We start from the raw sequence: 14,483 nt of genomic DNA, 5'->3' as shown, positions 1-14,483 counted from the left end.
TGGCAGCTGTCACGGAGCAAACTGCTTGGCACTTCTGTTTTACAGGCTTTTCCTTCCTGGGGGAAGCACATGGGACGAGCTCGCCCCGTCCCCGCTGATGGCGGAGAGTGCCAAGCACCCGGCGCCCACCCCAGCTCTGCCCCCAGGAGGCAGATACCACCCCGAGCCCCCGCGCACTTTGGCTTGGCAGACCCTCAACACTGAATTTCACCCTGCTGCCGAGAGGCCCATCAGCACCCTCTTTAAGAGGGGAGTTTACAGTAAGCTGGTAGCATCTCACTAAACAAACATTTGATTAATAGAAAGCCACAGTCCATCCCTGCCAGAAACTGAGCATCCTCAACCCCAATTGATTTAATGTGAATTGATGCTCTGTGATTCATCTGCCTGCATCAGATCTTTGCCCATGACAAAATCTAGAGAGATATGTTTCTGTGTGGTACCTATATTGTGATTATCAGACTGCATCTGATTATTAAATCCATGATTCTGCTGGCTTAACTCACATTAAACAGTCATAGCTAGCATTCTAGGACCTACAGAAAAAAATCCCAAAACATTTACCTGAGATTCTGACATTGCAAAAATAAAAATAAACAAACCAACATCACAACAAGTACTGGGCTTATTTGGATTGCGGAAGTTTAATTATAAAAATTGAATTTTAATTGATTGCTGCTGGAATAATTACAGCAACACCTTTCCAAGAAATGGCGACCACTGTATGTTTATCAACAAAGAAGCTTCTTCTAATTCAATGTGCAATAATTGTTTAATTAAGCCAAATTTAGATCCTCGTTTGAGAACATTCAAATATTTGCCTATTCCTTCCTGTCTCTGAGATGTAATTTAAGAGATAAAAGCAATCTCCAGAAATAATGTATCTATATATGTATGCATCCAAGAATAAGATGAAAAAAGAAATATTTCATTTTATAGCTGATCTGAATCTAAACTTGCTGTTACTGATAAGAACATAAGCACCGAGTGAGTGATCACTACAAATCCCTTCCTAATTAGTGGTGGGAGGCCTTCTTAAAACATGAAGAGGCAACAACCTGCATGTTTATTTTCTAATACGCGCTATGGATTCAACCATTGATATTCTAGCAGCGCCCCCAGACCGTACTCAGAGAGAGAACCCCACAGTGCCTGCAGGAAGAGAAGAAGAGAGACGGATACCTAATTCATTGAAGAACAGAGATCTTGGTTTTCAGCCTCTTTGCAATTTTTCATGCAGCTGCAAAATCCTGCTGCTCTCCTGCAGAGTTCCCAGGGATCCAGCTCCTGAACGTCTCTTTGCAGCAGCCCAACACCGAAGCACACACAAAGGCTAACTGCTGCACCAGCAAAGCTCAGGGCTCAGAGCAGAGGGGGTATGTTTAATGTTTGGCTATCCCTGCAAAGTGGCATGGGTCTGAAGGGATGGATGTACCAAAGTGGCAACTCGCCTCCTGTGAGCACTGCTCTGTGGGGCATGTGTCCCAGGTCCCTCCCAGGGCAGCAGATTTGCCACTGCACCATCACCTTCCCCATCCAGCTCGCTGCCGCGGCAGCGAGCGTGGCAGCCGCCATCCCGCCTGGGCTTCCCTGGGGATGCTAGGCAGAGGCTGAGCGCAGGAGCTCCTGCACCACAATCTAAATAATGCCAAGAAGCTGGTGCTGAAACAACTTGTATCCCCCAAGGAGCTGCAGAGAGAGGCCCCCACCTCACACACAGCAGTGAATTACACGCGCATAAATGGAGGCTGAGAGGTGGGGTAGGTGAGAAGTGTGCCCGGCACGGGCTGCCTCACGTAAGCAGCCTCTCATAGACAAGTCATCCCTCTGCTGCCAATGGGACGCTGTGTTTTTGGCCACCATGGACCTCCCAGGGATAGGAATTTGCAGCTCCCTTCTAAGCTTCAGCCTTCCCTGTGTCCTTGCAGCTGGCATGGAGCAGCCCTCTTCCCTGTCTCTCTGCTCTGACCTGCAGCATCTCCTACCGAGCTGGGTCTGCCTGAGCAGAGTCGTTCACAGCAAAACCTGTCAAGACAGAGTTTGCTGGGGACTACATTGAGGCCACAAACCTCTTTTCCAATCAGGGCCAAAGACAAAACTTGAGAACAGGTCTTCAAAGGTGACCAGAAGGTTTTTCCTCTGCTGCATCACTATACAAATCTTTTTGCTACATCACACCATTATTTTACCCTTTAGAGTCACCTGGCACTGCTATATACTTCTGTTGAAGGAAGGACTATAAATTCACTTTCTCCTGAAAAAACTGTCTTGGTATTAGCAGGAGCAGCACAAAAGTATAAAGTCTTCTAACCTTTATCTAACAACATTCAAAGTGGCAGAATGTGTATTTTCATCATGTGGCAGAGGCTGGCGAGCCACACAATGCACCCAGGTGCAAGCACAGAGCTGTTCATCACCACATATTCTGTGAGATGGAATGAATTCAGGAATATATTTCAGTTATTGAAATGTGCCCATATTTCAGTGATGCAACAACATTAGCATTAACCACAGGCATGAAATATGAGGTGACTGCATGTTGTATTTACTACCTATTTTTGCTTTCTTAATGTTTACATAAAGGTTTACTTAAAATCATAATCTACTGACATGTTATGCCCAAGGATCATAGGAACCTTAGATCTACTTTGACCACGTGGAGGTATTCCAAATCACTGTGCAATAATAAGTAGTCCAGGACTGGAAGCATCAGAAATGTGAAAATTATTGTTGGGCTGTCACAGTGACAGCACAGCAACAACCACAGCCTCCTAATATTTTTCAGGGTTTACCACCTTCATGGATATTATTGTTACCAATACATAATTATTACTAGCACATCATTAACGGTTTCCTATCACTGCCACCTATGCACAAATGAATACATCTTATACTGTAAGTTCATCCACTGTCACACCAAAACTTGCTCATCCTTACTGGTAAGCAGATATATGTCAGTCAGAGGCAGACAGTGTCACAGTTAATGCTGAGATAGATTTTGCATACTGTCCCCTTAGACAGGGTGCTGTCATTTTGCTGCAGTTCATCCTGGCACTTCATCATTGTCTCTCAAACCACCCAACAAGGCTTTTTGCTTCTGCAGTCACTGCTGGCTCTTAATACGTTTTGTACTCTGAACGATGCTGCTTCAGGCACTTGCCATAAAGACTGCGTCTAGCATACGAGGCTGGATCCTAGCACGAGGACTTGCCATGGGGCTGTGATCTGGTAGTCTTACTCAGATGTCCTGCTTGAGTCCCTGAGATGTGCAGCACCAGGTTTATAGCTGAACCATCAGGGATACAGGTAATTCCAGCTACAGAGAAATGCTATGTTCTCTATCTCCATGGGAACAAAAATTGGTACTTGTAACTGGTAGCATGGACAGTCTTTTCGCAGAAGACAAGGACCACTGCGTGGGTAGGGCTTTTATTCTCTGTAAATAAACAGATCTTTCTGCTAATATCTAGTCTTGGCAACTGGGCAGGGAATTTGCTAGAAGATAAGGATGGAGATAATTCCCGACAAAAGTTTCACCCCAGCTTTATAGAGTATCAAAACCAGGTCTCCCATAGCCTGCTTTTTTTTCCCTTAGGGTACATAGATTAACACCTTCCTTTGTGCTTACAAAACAAATGCTGCTTTCAATAGTCTTGAAGAACTTGGGAAGTTTTTAATTAAAAAAAAAAAAAAGAAAAGAGGACAAGTGAAGTTGGACTGTGCAGAGTGCTTTGCTGGTCTGATCTAGGACAATGTGCCCTACATAGAGCTCAAATATAACATCCTTTGGGAGGCTGTCTTGCTTTCATTCAGCTTTTGTGAGACCACCCCCGCCCCCATGATACTAATGACAGATTTCTTAAGCATAACCACCATCCTGGTCTTGCTATCATTGCTAATGCTGTAAACAAAATCATTAGTGGCAGGCGTACAGAGGGAGGGAAAACTATGCACAGACAGAGAATTTATTCTACCAACATATTCTTGCAGTTTGTGCTTTCTTACTGCTATCAGCACTGAAATATCTTGTCCCCAGCTACAGTCAGCAACTCTGCCGAAGGTGGGTGATGCTTTCCCTTGATAGATACAAGGTCTGTCTTTTTCTTACATCTGTCCATTTTTTCTGCCAAGGGAGTGCCATTGGATTGGGCTGAAATAGTTGCTCTTGCTTGATGGAAACCTTGTAGTTGGCAAATAGAGGGATATTAAGGAAAACAGAAAATCTTTAGATGTCATTAGATAATCCAGTGAAAGTGTGGCCAAAATATTACTTTTCCTCTCCTTCTGCGTCTCACTGACCAAGAAATTCCTGCAATCTTGTACTTGCAAACAACCAACAGGAAAAAAACGCAACTTTCCTTTTCTTCAAAGAGCCTCATTAATTCTCCTCCTGCACATTCCTGGATGCTTTTTGCAGGAAGGCATTTCTCTCTTCTGTGTAATCTTCAGCAGAGAGAACAGTTTGTGTCCACCTCTATCCCACTCTCCACATGACTAAACTGCAGAGAGGATGTTTCAGTGAATCAAAAGGATACTACAGGCGCGAGCCAATAACAACCCACCAAGCTTTAGAAGGGAAAGGGCTCCTTCAGTCCCTCCTGTTCCTACTGCCGGTCTTCATACCCACACACAGCCATGCGCACACAGAGAATGAAAGCACTGTGTCTGACACTAGGTCAAACTGAGGAATTCTTTGTGCATCAAATCCCGGCGGTGCTAGCCCATCTTACACAGCCCTGCGCTGCTTACGCCAAGAGAAGCAAATGCTGCAATATTCCCTCTTGCAACCGCAGGGCTGTGTTTTGGGTTTTGCTTTTCTCTGGTTCCTTTCTGGCCTTTTTTGTTGCTAATCTTGGCATCACCTGGCAATCCATTTTCTTCTTCTCCCAACTCTATTGCATAACAAGAACAGCACAGCTACTGTGCTGTGCTTCAGCAGTGTGCAACTAAGCCCTAGGAACGACTCTGCTGTGCCAGTTCTATCTTAAATACTGATTTTTGGAGGCTATTTCACTGTTATTTGAAACAAGAGCTCTCACTCTTTCACTGTTATTTTGAACAAGAACTCTCTTACCTCTCTGTCATTACTGGGCATGTCCCTTATTTTATATCTGGACTCCACCTGCACCAAGCTGCTATTTTATGCTAGGTCTTCCTTAAGCGAGAGGACAGATGGCTAAAATGGGGCTGGAGAAGAAGCTGTTCACACTAAACAGACACTTCTGTGCCTCCAGTGGGTGGAAAGGGGTGTCTAGGTTGCACATCATGGCTATAGGAAACACAGGAAAGAAACCTTGACATGATGAGTCAGGCAGAGGTTAGAGAACTAAGAGGAAATGAATTACTGGGGGGTTTTATAGCACTTTGGAAACATCAAAAGAGAAAATGCAAGATGTGCTGAATAAGTGCAGCACTCATCCCTACATCTCAGCACAAATCAAAAAGATTCAGAAATCTCTTGGCCATGCGGATTTTTTTTGTATGGACCTTGATGGAGAACCACGTGTTTGGAGCAAGATATCCCGTATTTCAGACACAAAAAAACCCCCAGTCAGGAATAAAGAAACCAGAGTAAGAGAAAACACGGCAAATGCCACTACTTACAGGTGTATGTCATTTCAAAGCTGTCGCTAATGTTCACAATGTCAATCTGGGGAAGGAGCTTGGGGGGTTCCGTGAGCTGAGACAACGCAAACCTAAAAGCCGCATGTTCCTGGGACTGTTGATTAGGAAATAACCCCCCTGGGGAGAAAAACAGAACAAAAAAAAAGGTCTTGAACATACTGATATTAGAAGGCTTTTGGTCCAAAATACTCTGGTGAGCAGAGGCTGCAGCTCAGGCAGTGCCCCAACACCCTAAAACTCTCCTGCACACAAGACCTCAGGGGTTTTCGTGCCCACCGCAAACAGGCCAGGAGCAGAAAACCTTTACAGACCATGTGTTATGTAATACCTGAATCACAAATACATCAGCCCTGATGCTTCCTTGGGCCTGGCGGGCAACAGGGTCAGGCTGAACCGTGGGATCTGGCTCAGTCTCACCCCCATAACTTTAAGGAAGAAAAACAGAAGTGCTCCCAAAGTTACCTTTATAGAGGAGGAATTAGAGTATTTCTTCCTCCTCCCACTCGTAATTAGGCCCAGATTAAAACCTGCCCCCCTTGCTCACCAGGAGGAGGGGTTTGCTCCAGGAGGAGGGAAGGGACTCCCTGGGGCGAGGGATTCCTGGGGAAGACCGGCAGAGCCTGGCGCACGAGGGCAGTGCTGGGGGACGGAGGCCAGGGCTCACGGCGAGCCAGAGCCACACTCAGCCTTGCCCATGCCAGAAGACCTGCTGCAAGTTTGCTGCACTGAAAAGCCCCAAATTTGTTTAGCGGGTGACAGTGGTCAAACTCATAGAGGGCATGAATTGAAAACTCAGCCCTGAGAGGAATCAAGCTGAGCAGAAATACAGATGAGTCCAGAACCGTGAGGCAGTATAAATCAGATACAACCCAGACCAGGCTGGACCCAGGCTCAGAGCCTCGTCTCTCCCCACAAACCCTGGAACGAAGTGCACGGGCAAGCCTGTCCTAGGAAAAGTTTCTGCTGCTGCCACTGCAGGAAACTTGCCTTGCGACAGATCCCTTCGTATCCTCCAGAAAGATGCGATTAGATTTGGATTGTCTTGTAATCTATGTGCATTTAGAGGCAGCACTGTTATTTTCATTTTACAGGTAGGGAAACAAAGCGCTCCGCAGCAAGGTGGAATTAGAATAAAGGAGCAGATAGTATCAATACCAGCCTCCAGGGCAGATGGCTTGGGAGAGAAACAAATGTGCAGCGACCTGCTAAGCAATGGCATTTTGCACATCTCCAGTACAGAGGGCATCTCCTTGTGCAGGAAGGGCTATTTGTGCACAGACATGCCTGCCCTCCCTCCCCCCCATCCCTAATCATGGGTGTCAGAGGAAGAAGCAGCTGGTAGCTAAGTTAAGCTATTACATATATTTGCTGAAAGGGAAAGAATCTGAGATGTTGCACAGATTTGGGGTAAAGGGGAGGCAGGACGGGAGGGAGACAGGGATGCAGCATAAATGGCAATAAAAGCCCCAGTTGTGCAGCTGGACTAAGGCAGGAGTTGTTTGAACTTGGGGGATTAGCAACTGATTGGCATTGTAAAGACAGGGGAGGTGGGAAAGAAAAGCAGCAGGCAAGGGAAGGGAATTTGGGACCTGGTTACAAATCATCATCAATAAAGATCAATGGGAGAGTAATAACAAGCCTGGGGAACGGGGGTGAGGAGCACTGAGAAGTTACCGAATGGGAGAAGGGGAGAAAGGAATCAAACAGGCACTGCCGGTACGCAGGGGAAGCAAGTAGCATGAAATGAAGAGACTTCAATGCAACATCTTCCTCCACTAGCTCTGCCCTTATTCTTTAGCAACAACAACAGAGAGCGCCTGTTTGTTACCTCTCGTCCCAGTTACCTACAGATGAGAGCATCCTCACAAAAACGTACAATGCAACCACTGCTTTTGCAAATGCAGCAACACACAATGGCAGCCCAGACATTTCCCACAGCAAGAAACAGATTCTTTTTGGTGCTTCCTCCATTTCAGAGGCACTTTTCTCCCTCTGTGTTGGTGTGTGTGCAGGCATTTATTCCCGATCTTCCCCTCCCCCCAAAATAAATTGATACACATCTCTGCTATTGCAACAGCCTCCCCAGCTCGTACCAACGAACAAATTCAGCCCGTGCGGTTCACCCCCTCTCTCACACACACACATTCTGCCTTTGCAAGCAAATGAACAGGTCAGTTTTCCCCCACCACCCCCTCTCCACCCCTACCACTGGCCAGGAGAGTCACTCCCCAATGGCCCCGAGCTCTGCACTCACCTATCTGGATATTGTTGGGGAAATTGGCCCCTAACACCGCCCCTAGGAAACTGGTGCAGAAGAAGGCAAAAATGTGCTGCATATTCCCTTTTGCATTGGCGAAAAAGAAGCCCAGTTCCAAGCATAGATTTGATTTTTCCCCCGCTCTGCGCTCTTTAGCTGGCTCCCTCGCCTCCCTTCTGCTGTGCCGTCTGGATCGGGCGTCTCTTTCTGGGGGAATCCAGCGCTGAGACTGCTGCTTAACACCAACTGACAGCAGGATTAACTGAGCACTGCGAGAAAGAAAGAGAGCCCGCTCCTCATCCACATCCCTCCCCCGTCACACACACACACACACGCGCGCACACACCCTGTGCACTTCCCTCGAGCTAATTTGCCTTCCTCTCATTAGCGCTCAACAGCTGGGTACCTCATCCCCCTCGCTCCGGCTGCTCCCCGGGGTCCCCTGGCTGTGTTCTCTTCGGGCAATTGGCACCTACCCCGAAACTCCCGGCTGCCCCCTTGCCCCTCAACTTCTCTTGGCACGAGCTAGAAAAAAACCTGCAAATCAGTAGGTGGCAAACTCCTCTAGAGAAAGGGCTTCAACTCCTCTGCCTCTGAGCCATCACTTCCCAAACCGGGCTCTCACCCCCGGGTCCAGGAGTTGAACAGATCAGTCTCCACAGGCTGGATCATTAGGACAATAAAAAGGGATGTATCCTGCAAATGTGCCCTGGAAGGAATGATTTCTGAGGACCAGACAAAAGAGATCCTGGGGAGGAAAAGGGAATTCCTCCCCCCACATCTTTCTCACTGGGTTCCCACCATCTCCTTCCTGCCCACCGTTAACCTCTGAGGCATTTCCCCCCGACCCCGTGGCTGTGGTGGAGGAACATGTGCTAGCCAGTACCATCAGATGGGGCAGGCTTCCAAAACTAAGGGGTTATTTTAGCCTGAATCATTATAGGAGCCGTTTTGCGACAGTTTTGGTGAGGTTGTAGCTTATTTGACCATAAGCATCTTTGCTTGAAAACGAAAGAAAAAAAAACAATAAAAGCAAATACATTAAAAATACAGCCTTTGGGTATGACATGGGATTTAGAGACATTTTGGGCAGAAGCGCTTATTTGGCAAACACAGAGCCATGGTCATCTCAGAAAGGAAAAAAATCATCCATTCGCCTCTGAAATATGTGAAGTCCCAAACCAAACTTGGGGCCTCTTGTGCCAGAACCTGTCTATCCGTGACCAAGCAAAGACAGGCAGCCCTGGCTGCCTGTAGCCTCACTACACGCAGAGGGTAAAAGGCAGAGAGGAAACCGTGTCCAAGGCAGAGCCAGAACTAGGACTCAGATGCTCTGTGGCCTTCATCAGTGTGCAGTGCCGTGCTCTGGGCCCCTCTCCCCATCTCAAAAAACATGCATTTAAACTGGAAGAACATTGACGAGTGATGATTAGGATGTTCAGAGATCTGGGATTGCTCCTGTATAAGAAAATTTAGACAGGACTCTCTGCAGAAAGGGATAATTGAAAGGGGATGTGACTGAGGTCTATAAAATCCGCAGCAGCATAGAGACATCCTCCTTTGGCCACAGGGGCCAGCCGAGACGGTACTTTACAGTGCAGGGGCAACACTGCTCTTAATACCCACAAGCTTCTTATGAGCAAACACTCTTGAAAACAGAGGTAGCACCATGTTTTTGTAGTGTAGTAGTAGTGTCATATGCAATTGTGCTCTGTCTCCACAGCCAAATGTGACAACCGCTGGAGAATCCACCATAACTCACCCGTGGTCGTGGGAACAGACTCCGGGCAAATGAGAACGGCCCTTGCTCCATGCAGAGGCAATCATTTCAGCTCTGCAAATAAGAGTTTGGGATCCTTAACCTCTTCCTGGACACAGTCATACAGATTCCTGTGATGACAAAATGCTTTATTTAACCTCCACATAAATGCCAGATTAGGTGTAGGGTGTCAATGACTGTGGTCTAATACCTCGCATCAGAGCAGAGTTGCACTGATGCCTGCAACCTTGTGACACCTTACAAAGACAGTACCTACAGTTATTTTGCCAAAACAGAGTCCAGAAGACTTGCATCTTCCTTACGGCAAGCAATAAAACATCCCTCTAGGATGGAGTCCTTTTTCTCCGAGACATCCTTGACCAGGGCAATGACTCTCTGTGTCAGAAAGTCCAGGTTTGTCACAGCAATTTTTCTGGCACTCAGGAGTGAGTTACAGGTGGGCGAAGGATGCTCTTACCCTCTGTCTCCTGCCTGAGTGACCAGATACAGATTCACGCACAACAAGTTTACATCAGCTATTGACAGGTAGCATCTTCGTCAAACTTCCATCTTGCTTCTTGTCTAATTTAAGCAGTGCTGGTCTGAGGCTAAAATAACCTGCTGACATGTTTTATGAGGTTTTGCTTTCTATCCAAAATTTAATAGAAACAGGTGCATTTATAATCTGAAGAAAGGCACTGAAGTATAACCAATGCAACAGAAAGACTCTCAGCACACTTTGAAAACTCCCAAGCAACCTTACTGGTAATAATAATAGTAGCCACAACAGTAAAACATTGTAATAGCTAACAGAAAGCTTGCACAGTTGCATTAATTAATAATGCTACTTTTGTCTATAAACCTCTCAAAGCACAGGTGGCTTAATAACGAGAACCTCATCACAGTGTAACAAGATAAGTAGTAATAAGACCATTATTTTAAGAATGTATTCATTTCCTTTTTCCCTATAGATAACAACATTTTATTCAGAGTTTGTTAGCACAAAGATGTTAGGAATTAACTCTAGCTGCCCTGAAAATGACTTAAATCAACATCAAAGCAATGGTAGTTGGTGAGATTTTGGCTAAAACCAGTCATGGGAAATTGCTGAAATGCTTAGACGTCACAAGGGTGGTCACAACAGAAGGCCAGATCAATCTCCAGGCAGCACCAAACATCAGGCATGGTTCTGTGTCCTTCTGAGTTGTTATCAATTGAATTATTTAGATTCAAAAGAACAATCAAAGGAGCTTATTTCTGATTTCAGGAGACAAGGAAAACCATTTTGTACAGCATATACATATATTGCACAGTGCTGTCTTTATTAGGGCAAATATAATATACTCATATTTTGTCTTAAAGTGTCCATAAGACTTACATGGGACAGCAAGCATCCCACGGTTAACAGCACCTAACAGGGTCTTGTGGAATTAATCCCTGCAATGGAGGTGTCATGAATTGGGTAATGATAAATACATGTCTAAAAGAAAGGGCCTTCCAATTTAAGGTAAGAAGGCTATAAAGGAATTTTAAAAGATTCTAACTGGTTCACAGCTAAGATCTTTGCCAGACATTGCAATAAGAAAATGAATCCATCAGAACTACTTTCCCATTGCGCTCTGCCTGGAATCGACCTTGCTGTACTTGGTGAGAACCTTTGTTCTCACCCATTTCTGCTCCAAAAAGTTTGGCGTGCGCGAGAATTTCATCACTCAGGCTGTCTGCCACATTCCTCTTCATACAGCTTTGTACGATGCCAAGTCGTCCACGAGAGCACAATGGTCTATCTCCAGTACCAGGGCCTTTGTTTCCAGGATAGGAAATAGGCAGTCATTGCAGCAGATACATTTCTGTACCAGCAGCCTCAGAAAAACAAAGGGCTCATTCACATGCAGAAGCCTCCAGCCTTGAAAAATGAGGAAGTCAACAGAACTCGGCATACGTCTGACCCGCCCGCAGAATTATTTCCCCTAGTGCCCACTGTGTTTTACACGACACTCCTTAATGTCTTTAAAGAGGCCGTTGAAATACTACTATTTCTGAAATTCCTTTTATTTTTTAGGTGGACAATCTCTATAGGAGGTTTTTGATAAAGGGCAGAATATAACTATAATGATTAATTTAAATTAAAAAACTCAAAACAACACACACTGTCATCTGGGTTTTGCATAGCCTTGGCATAAATGAATGCTAATAGAGTCACGTGCATTCCTCTCCCTGCCTCACTTTTGTTAGTTTGGGTAATGTACCTCTCAAGGAATGACAAAGTGGAGGATCATAGTGCAGGTGCTGAGAGGGCAGACTCCAGAAATTCAAAGTAGGGAAAATTCAGAAGAGATCAAACAGGAAAAGGAGCCTGAAGGAAGGTGAAAGGGCTGTGGCTCCCTATAGCAAGAACACCCAGGGGAAGGGCTGACCCACATCCTCCAGAGTTCTTGTCTCCGTGGGCAGCATCACTACAGGAAGGACGGTGGCAGGTGGCAAGCAAGAAAGTAGTCTCGATTCACAGCACCAACGTACCGGAAAGTGTGTGTACAGATAGCCCTCGGCACACCTACACCCAGCAACCATATGCACAGTCACTGCTGCCCACCCACACAAAAATGACACTGATAGACACGGTTAGGAAGACGTACGTGTGCTGTACATGCACACACGCACATGCTTGCAGGATCACCCGGGCAGAAGCAGGCAGCACAGCCCAAGGGTGTCTGCTCACATGCCGAATGCCTGCAGAGGGGCAGGAGCTGCTCTGCAAATGCACTGCACTCCTGCAGTATTTTCTGAAGCATCTCTGCAGGCTTCAGTCTGCAGCCGGGTTTCTAACGTGCAGGGACAGTGAGCCAAGCCCTCAGCCCTTCAGTCATTCTCACTCTGAAAACTCCTACTGAAGTAGAAATCATGGGGGACTTCAAGCTCTTTACAGTCATTTCCATGTGTGCCTATGCACTATATTTTAGCGTTAGATGTTTAATTCAGTTTTTTAAACCTGGAGGGTATTATTTACACCAGCAAAAAATAACACCTACACTGCAGTCCCCAAAACGTCTTTGGTGGAATCTCCTGTATGAAAACAGCTACAGGAACATTAGATATCAGGCAGAAAAAATCTCCCCTCATCAGTGCATGAGGCCTATCTATGGGCCACTCTTTTCTTTACCTAACAGCCAGGGTTGTCAAATGAAAACTTTTGGCATCCCAGAAGCAACTCAGAGAAGTTAAAGGAAGCACGAGCTTCACAACATTCTGATGTGCACTTAAATGTGAAGATGAGAGACTGAGGCAACTGTATATGACACAGATGTGTTCTGCAGCCATTTGTCATGCCCACAGCAGGCACAAGATGAGGCTTGTTCAAAGTGGGTCCTGCTTGATGCCAAGCAGCATCGGGGGGCTGACATTTTAACGCCACCAGGTAGCACTTCCTAATCTACTGACTGGTGATGGGAGAAGCCTGATGTGAACCAGAACCAGGAAACATCAGCTTTTTCCATAAACTGTATAAGAATGTGCTTCTGTTGTCATCATGATCCGCTTATTACCATATTTATAAGAAATGACTTCTTCCTCACTGTGGGATAATTAGGTAAGTAAATGGACTGGAAGATAAACCCGCCAATGAAAGTGGCACTGAAAATATTGTGCACCTTTCACCTGCAAATTTGAGAACAGCAGCTGGCAAATGGATGCTCTGCCTTGGTTCAAAGAGCCCGTGGGATATGGTGAGGACCATTACCCTCAAGAGCTGGATCTGCTGTGGCTCTGAACAGACAAGGAGCCTTCAGGGCAAAGGCTTGGGGGTCCCGGAGTCAGGTGAGGACATAACCTGTGCACTTAGTGCAAGCTGAATGCAAGCCTTGGATGCTACCAACTCCCAACGGCGCCTTTATTTGCCCCGGTTGTTGGCCCAGCTTGGTCTGCCCGCCAGCTGACGCGAGGTCCGCGTCCATCAGCCGGGCTCGACACACTCACCTGGGGCATTTCAGACAGACCATGCCTGGTGCAAATAGCACCGAGCTGAGGCCTGATCCACGACAGCACTTGTGCCAGACGCTAGGGATATCTCTGATGGGTCCCGAGACACCCCTTGACAAACTCCCCTGAAACAAGAGATGCTGTCACGTGCAACACCCAAAACGTTCACTTTCTCCTACAGGGAAGGCTGCTAGTACTCATTTTTTTTCTGGTGAATGGTTGATTTATAACTACTTATAGAAACACTCTGTGCCCTAGTCTCAGTTTACATTCTTTGCTGAGTCATAAACATAAATCAGAGTTGTGGGCGGGTCCCTGTTTGTTATTAAAGCACCTTATGTTTCTCTAAGCCCTGCCAGAGGAAGCAGAAATTGCTGGTAATATGTTAAAGTTACAATAGGTTTACTGTGGTTTGAGTATATAATACCCCTCAGATTATTGCCACAGATTGGGCTGTCTTGTTATGTTCTGGTTGAATGGAAAAGTAATTAAATTACAAATATAAAAAAAAAATGTTGAAAATATATGGTAAAAAAATTATTTACTATGAAAAGCCAGGTACAAGGGATGCAACCAAAATCAGAAATTCTGGTTATCAATAGTTCTGTCAAATGTTCATATATGCCACAAAGTTTTCTTTCACCCAAAGTTCCTGAAACATTGTGAATGCTCTGGATAAAGTCAAATAATGATTGAGGTGATTATACAGTTTAATATTGATATATGAATCAACCTTCATTTCTAGTCCTAGCCATCAAAACCAAGATGTGCAGAAAACAAATTGGAAATGAGGAAGATAAAAGGATGCTGATTTAGGAAGAAAAAAACCAAAAAGCAGCAGTAGCAACTGCGGCAATTCAAATAGCC

General features: G+C 45.7%; 1 protein-coding gene across 3 annotated transcripts in view; it reads right to left on the bottom strand.

Moving 5' to 3' along the window:
- Nucleotides 1–8,158, bottom strand: part of GRIA1 (glutamate ionotropic receptor AMPA type subunit 1) — a 131,313-nt gene extending 123,155 nt beyond the window's left edge. For 2 of the 3 annotated variants that reach the window (XM_026118600.2, XM_026118597.2), the window contains exons 1-2: nucleotides 7,880–8,158; nucleotides 5,605–5,742 (exon numbers count right to left, since the gene is read on the bottom strand). In XM_026118600.2, coding sequence (XP_025974385.1) covers nucleotides 5,605–5,742; nucleotides 7,880–7,961 — 220 coding nt within the window. In that variant the 5' untranslated portion in view covers nucleotides 7,962–8,158. Of the gene's footprint in view, nucleotides 1–5,604; nucleotides 5,743–7,879 lie in introns of those variants that run through there. The other variant, XM_026118598.2, reaches the window with a different exon arrangement.
- Nucleotides 8,159–14,483: the final 6,325 nt, after the last annotated feature.

Source organism: Dromaius novaehollandiae, chromosome 15 (assembly GCF_036370855.1).
Source record: "Dromaius novaehollandiae isolate bDroNov1 chromosome 15, bDroNov1.hap1, whole genome shotgun sequence".
Taxonomy (NCBI): domain Eukaryota; kingdom Metazoa; phylum Chordata; class Aves; order Casuariiformes; family Dromaiidae; genus Dromaius; species Dromaius novaehollandiae.
The sequence above is the reverse complement of the archived record's forward strand: the minus strand, read 5'-3'. Positions and strand labels throughout refer to the sequence as shown.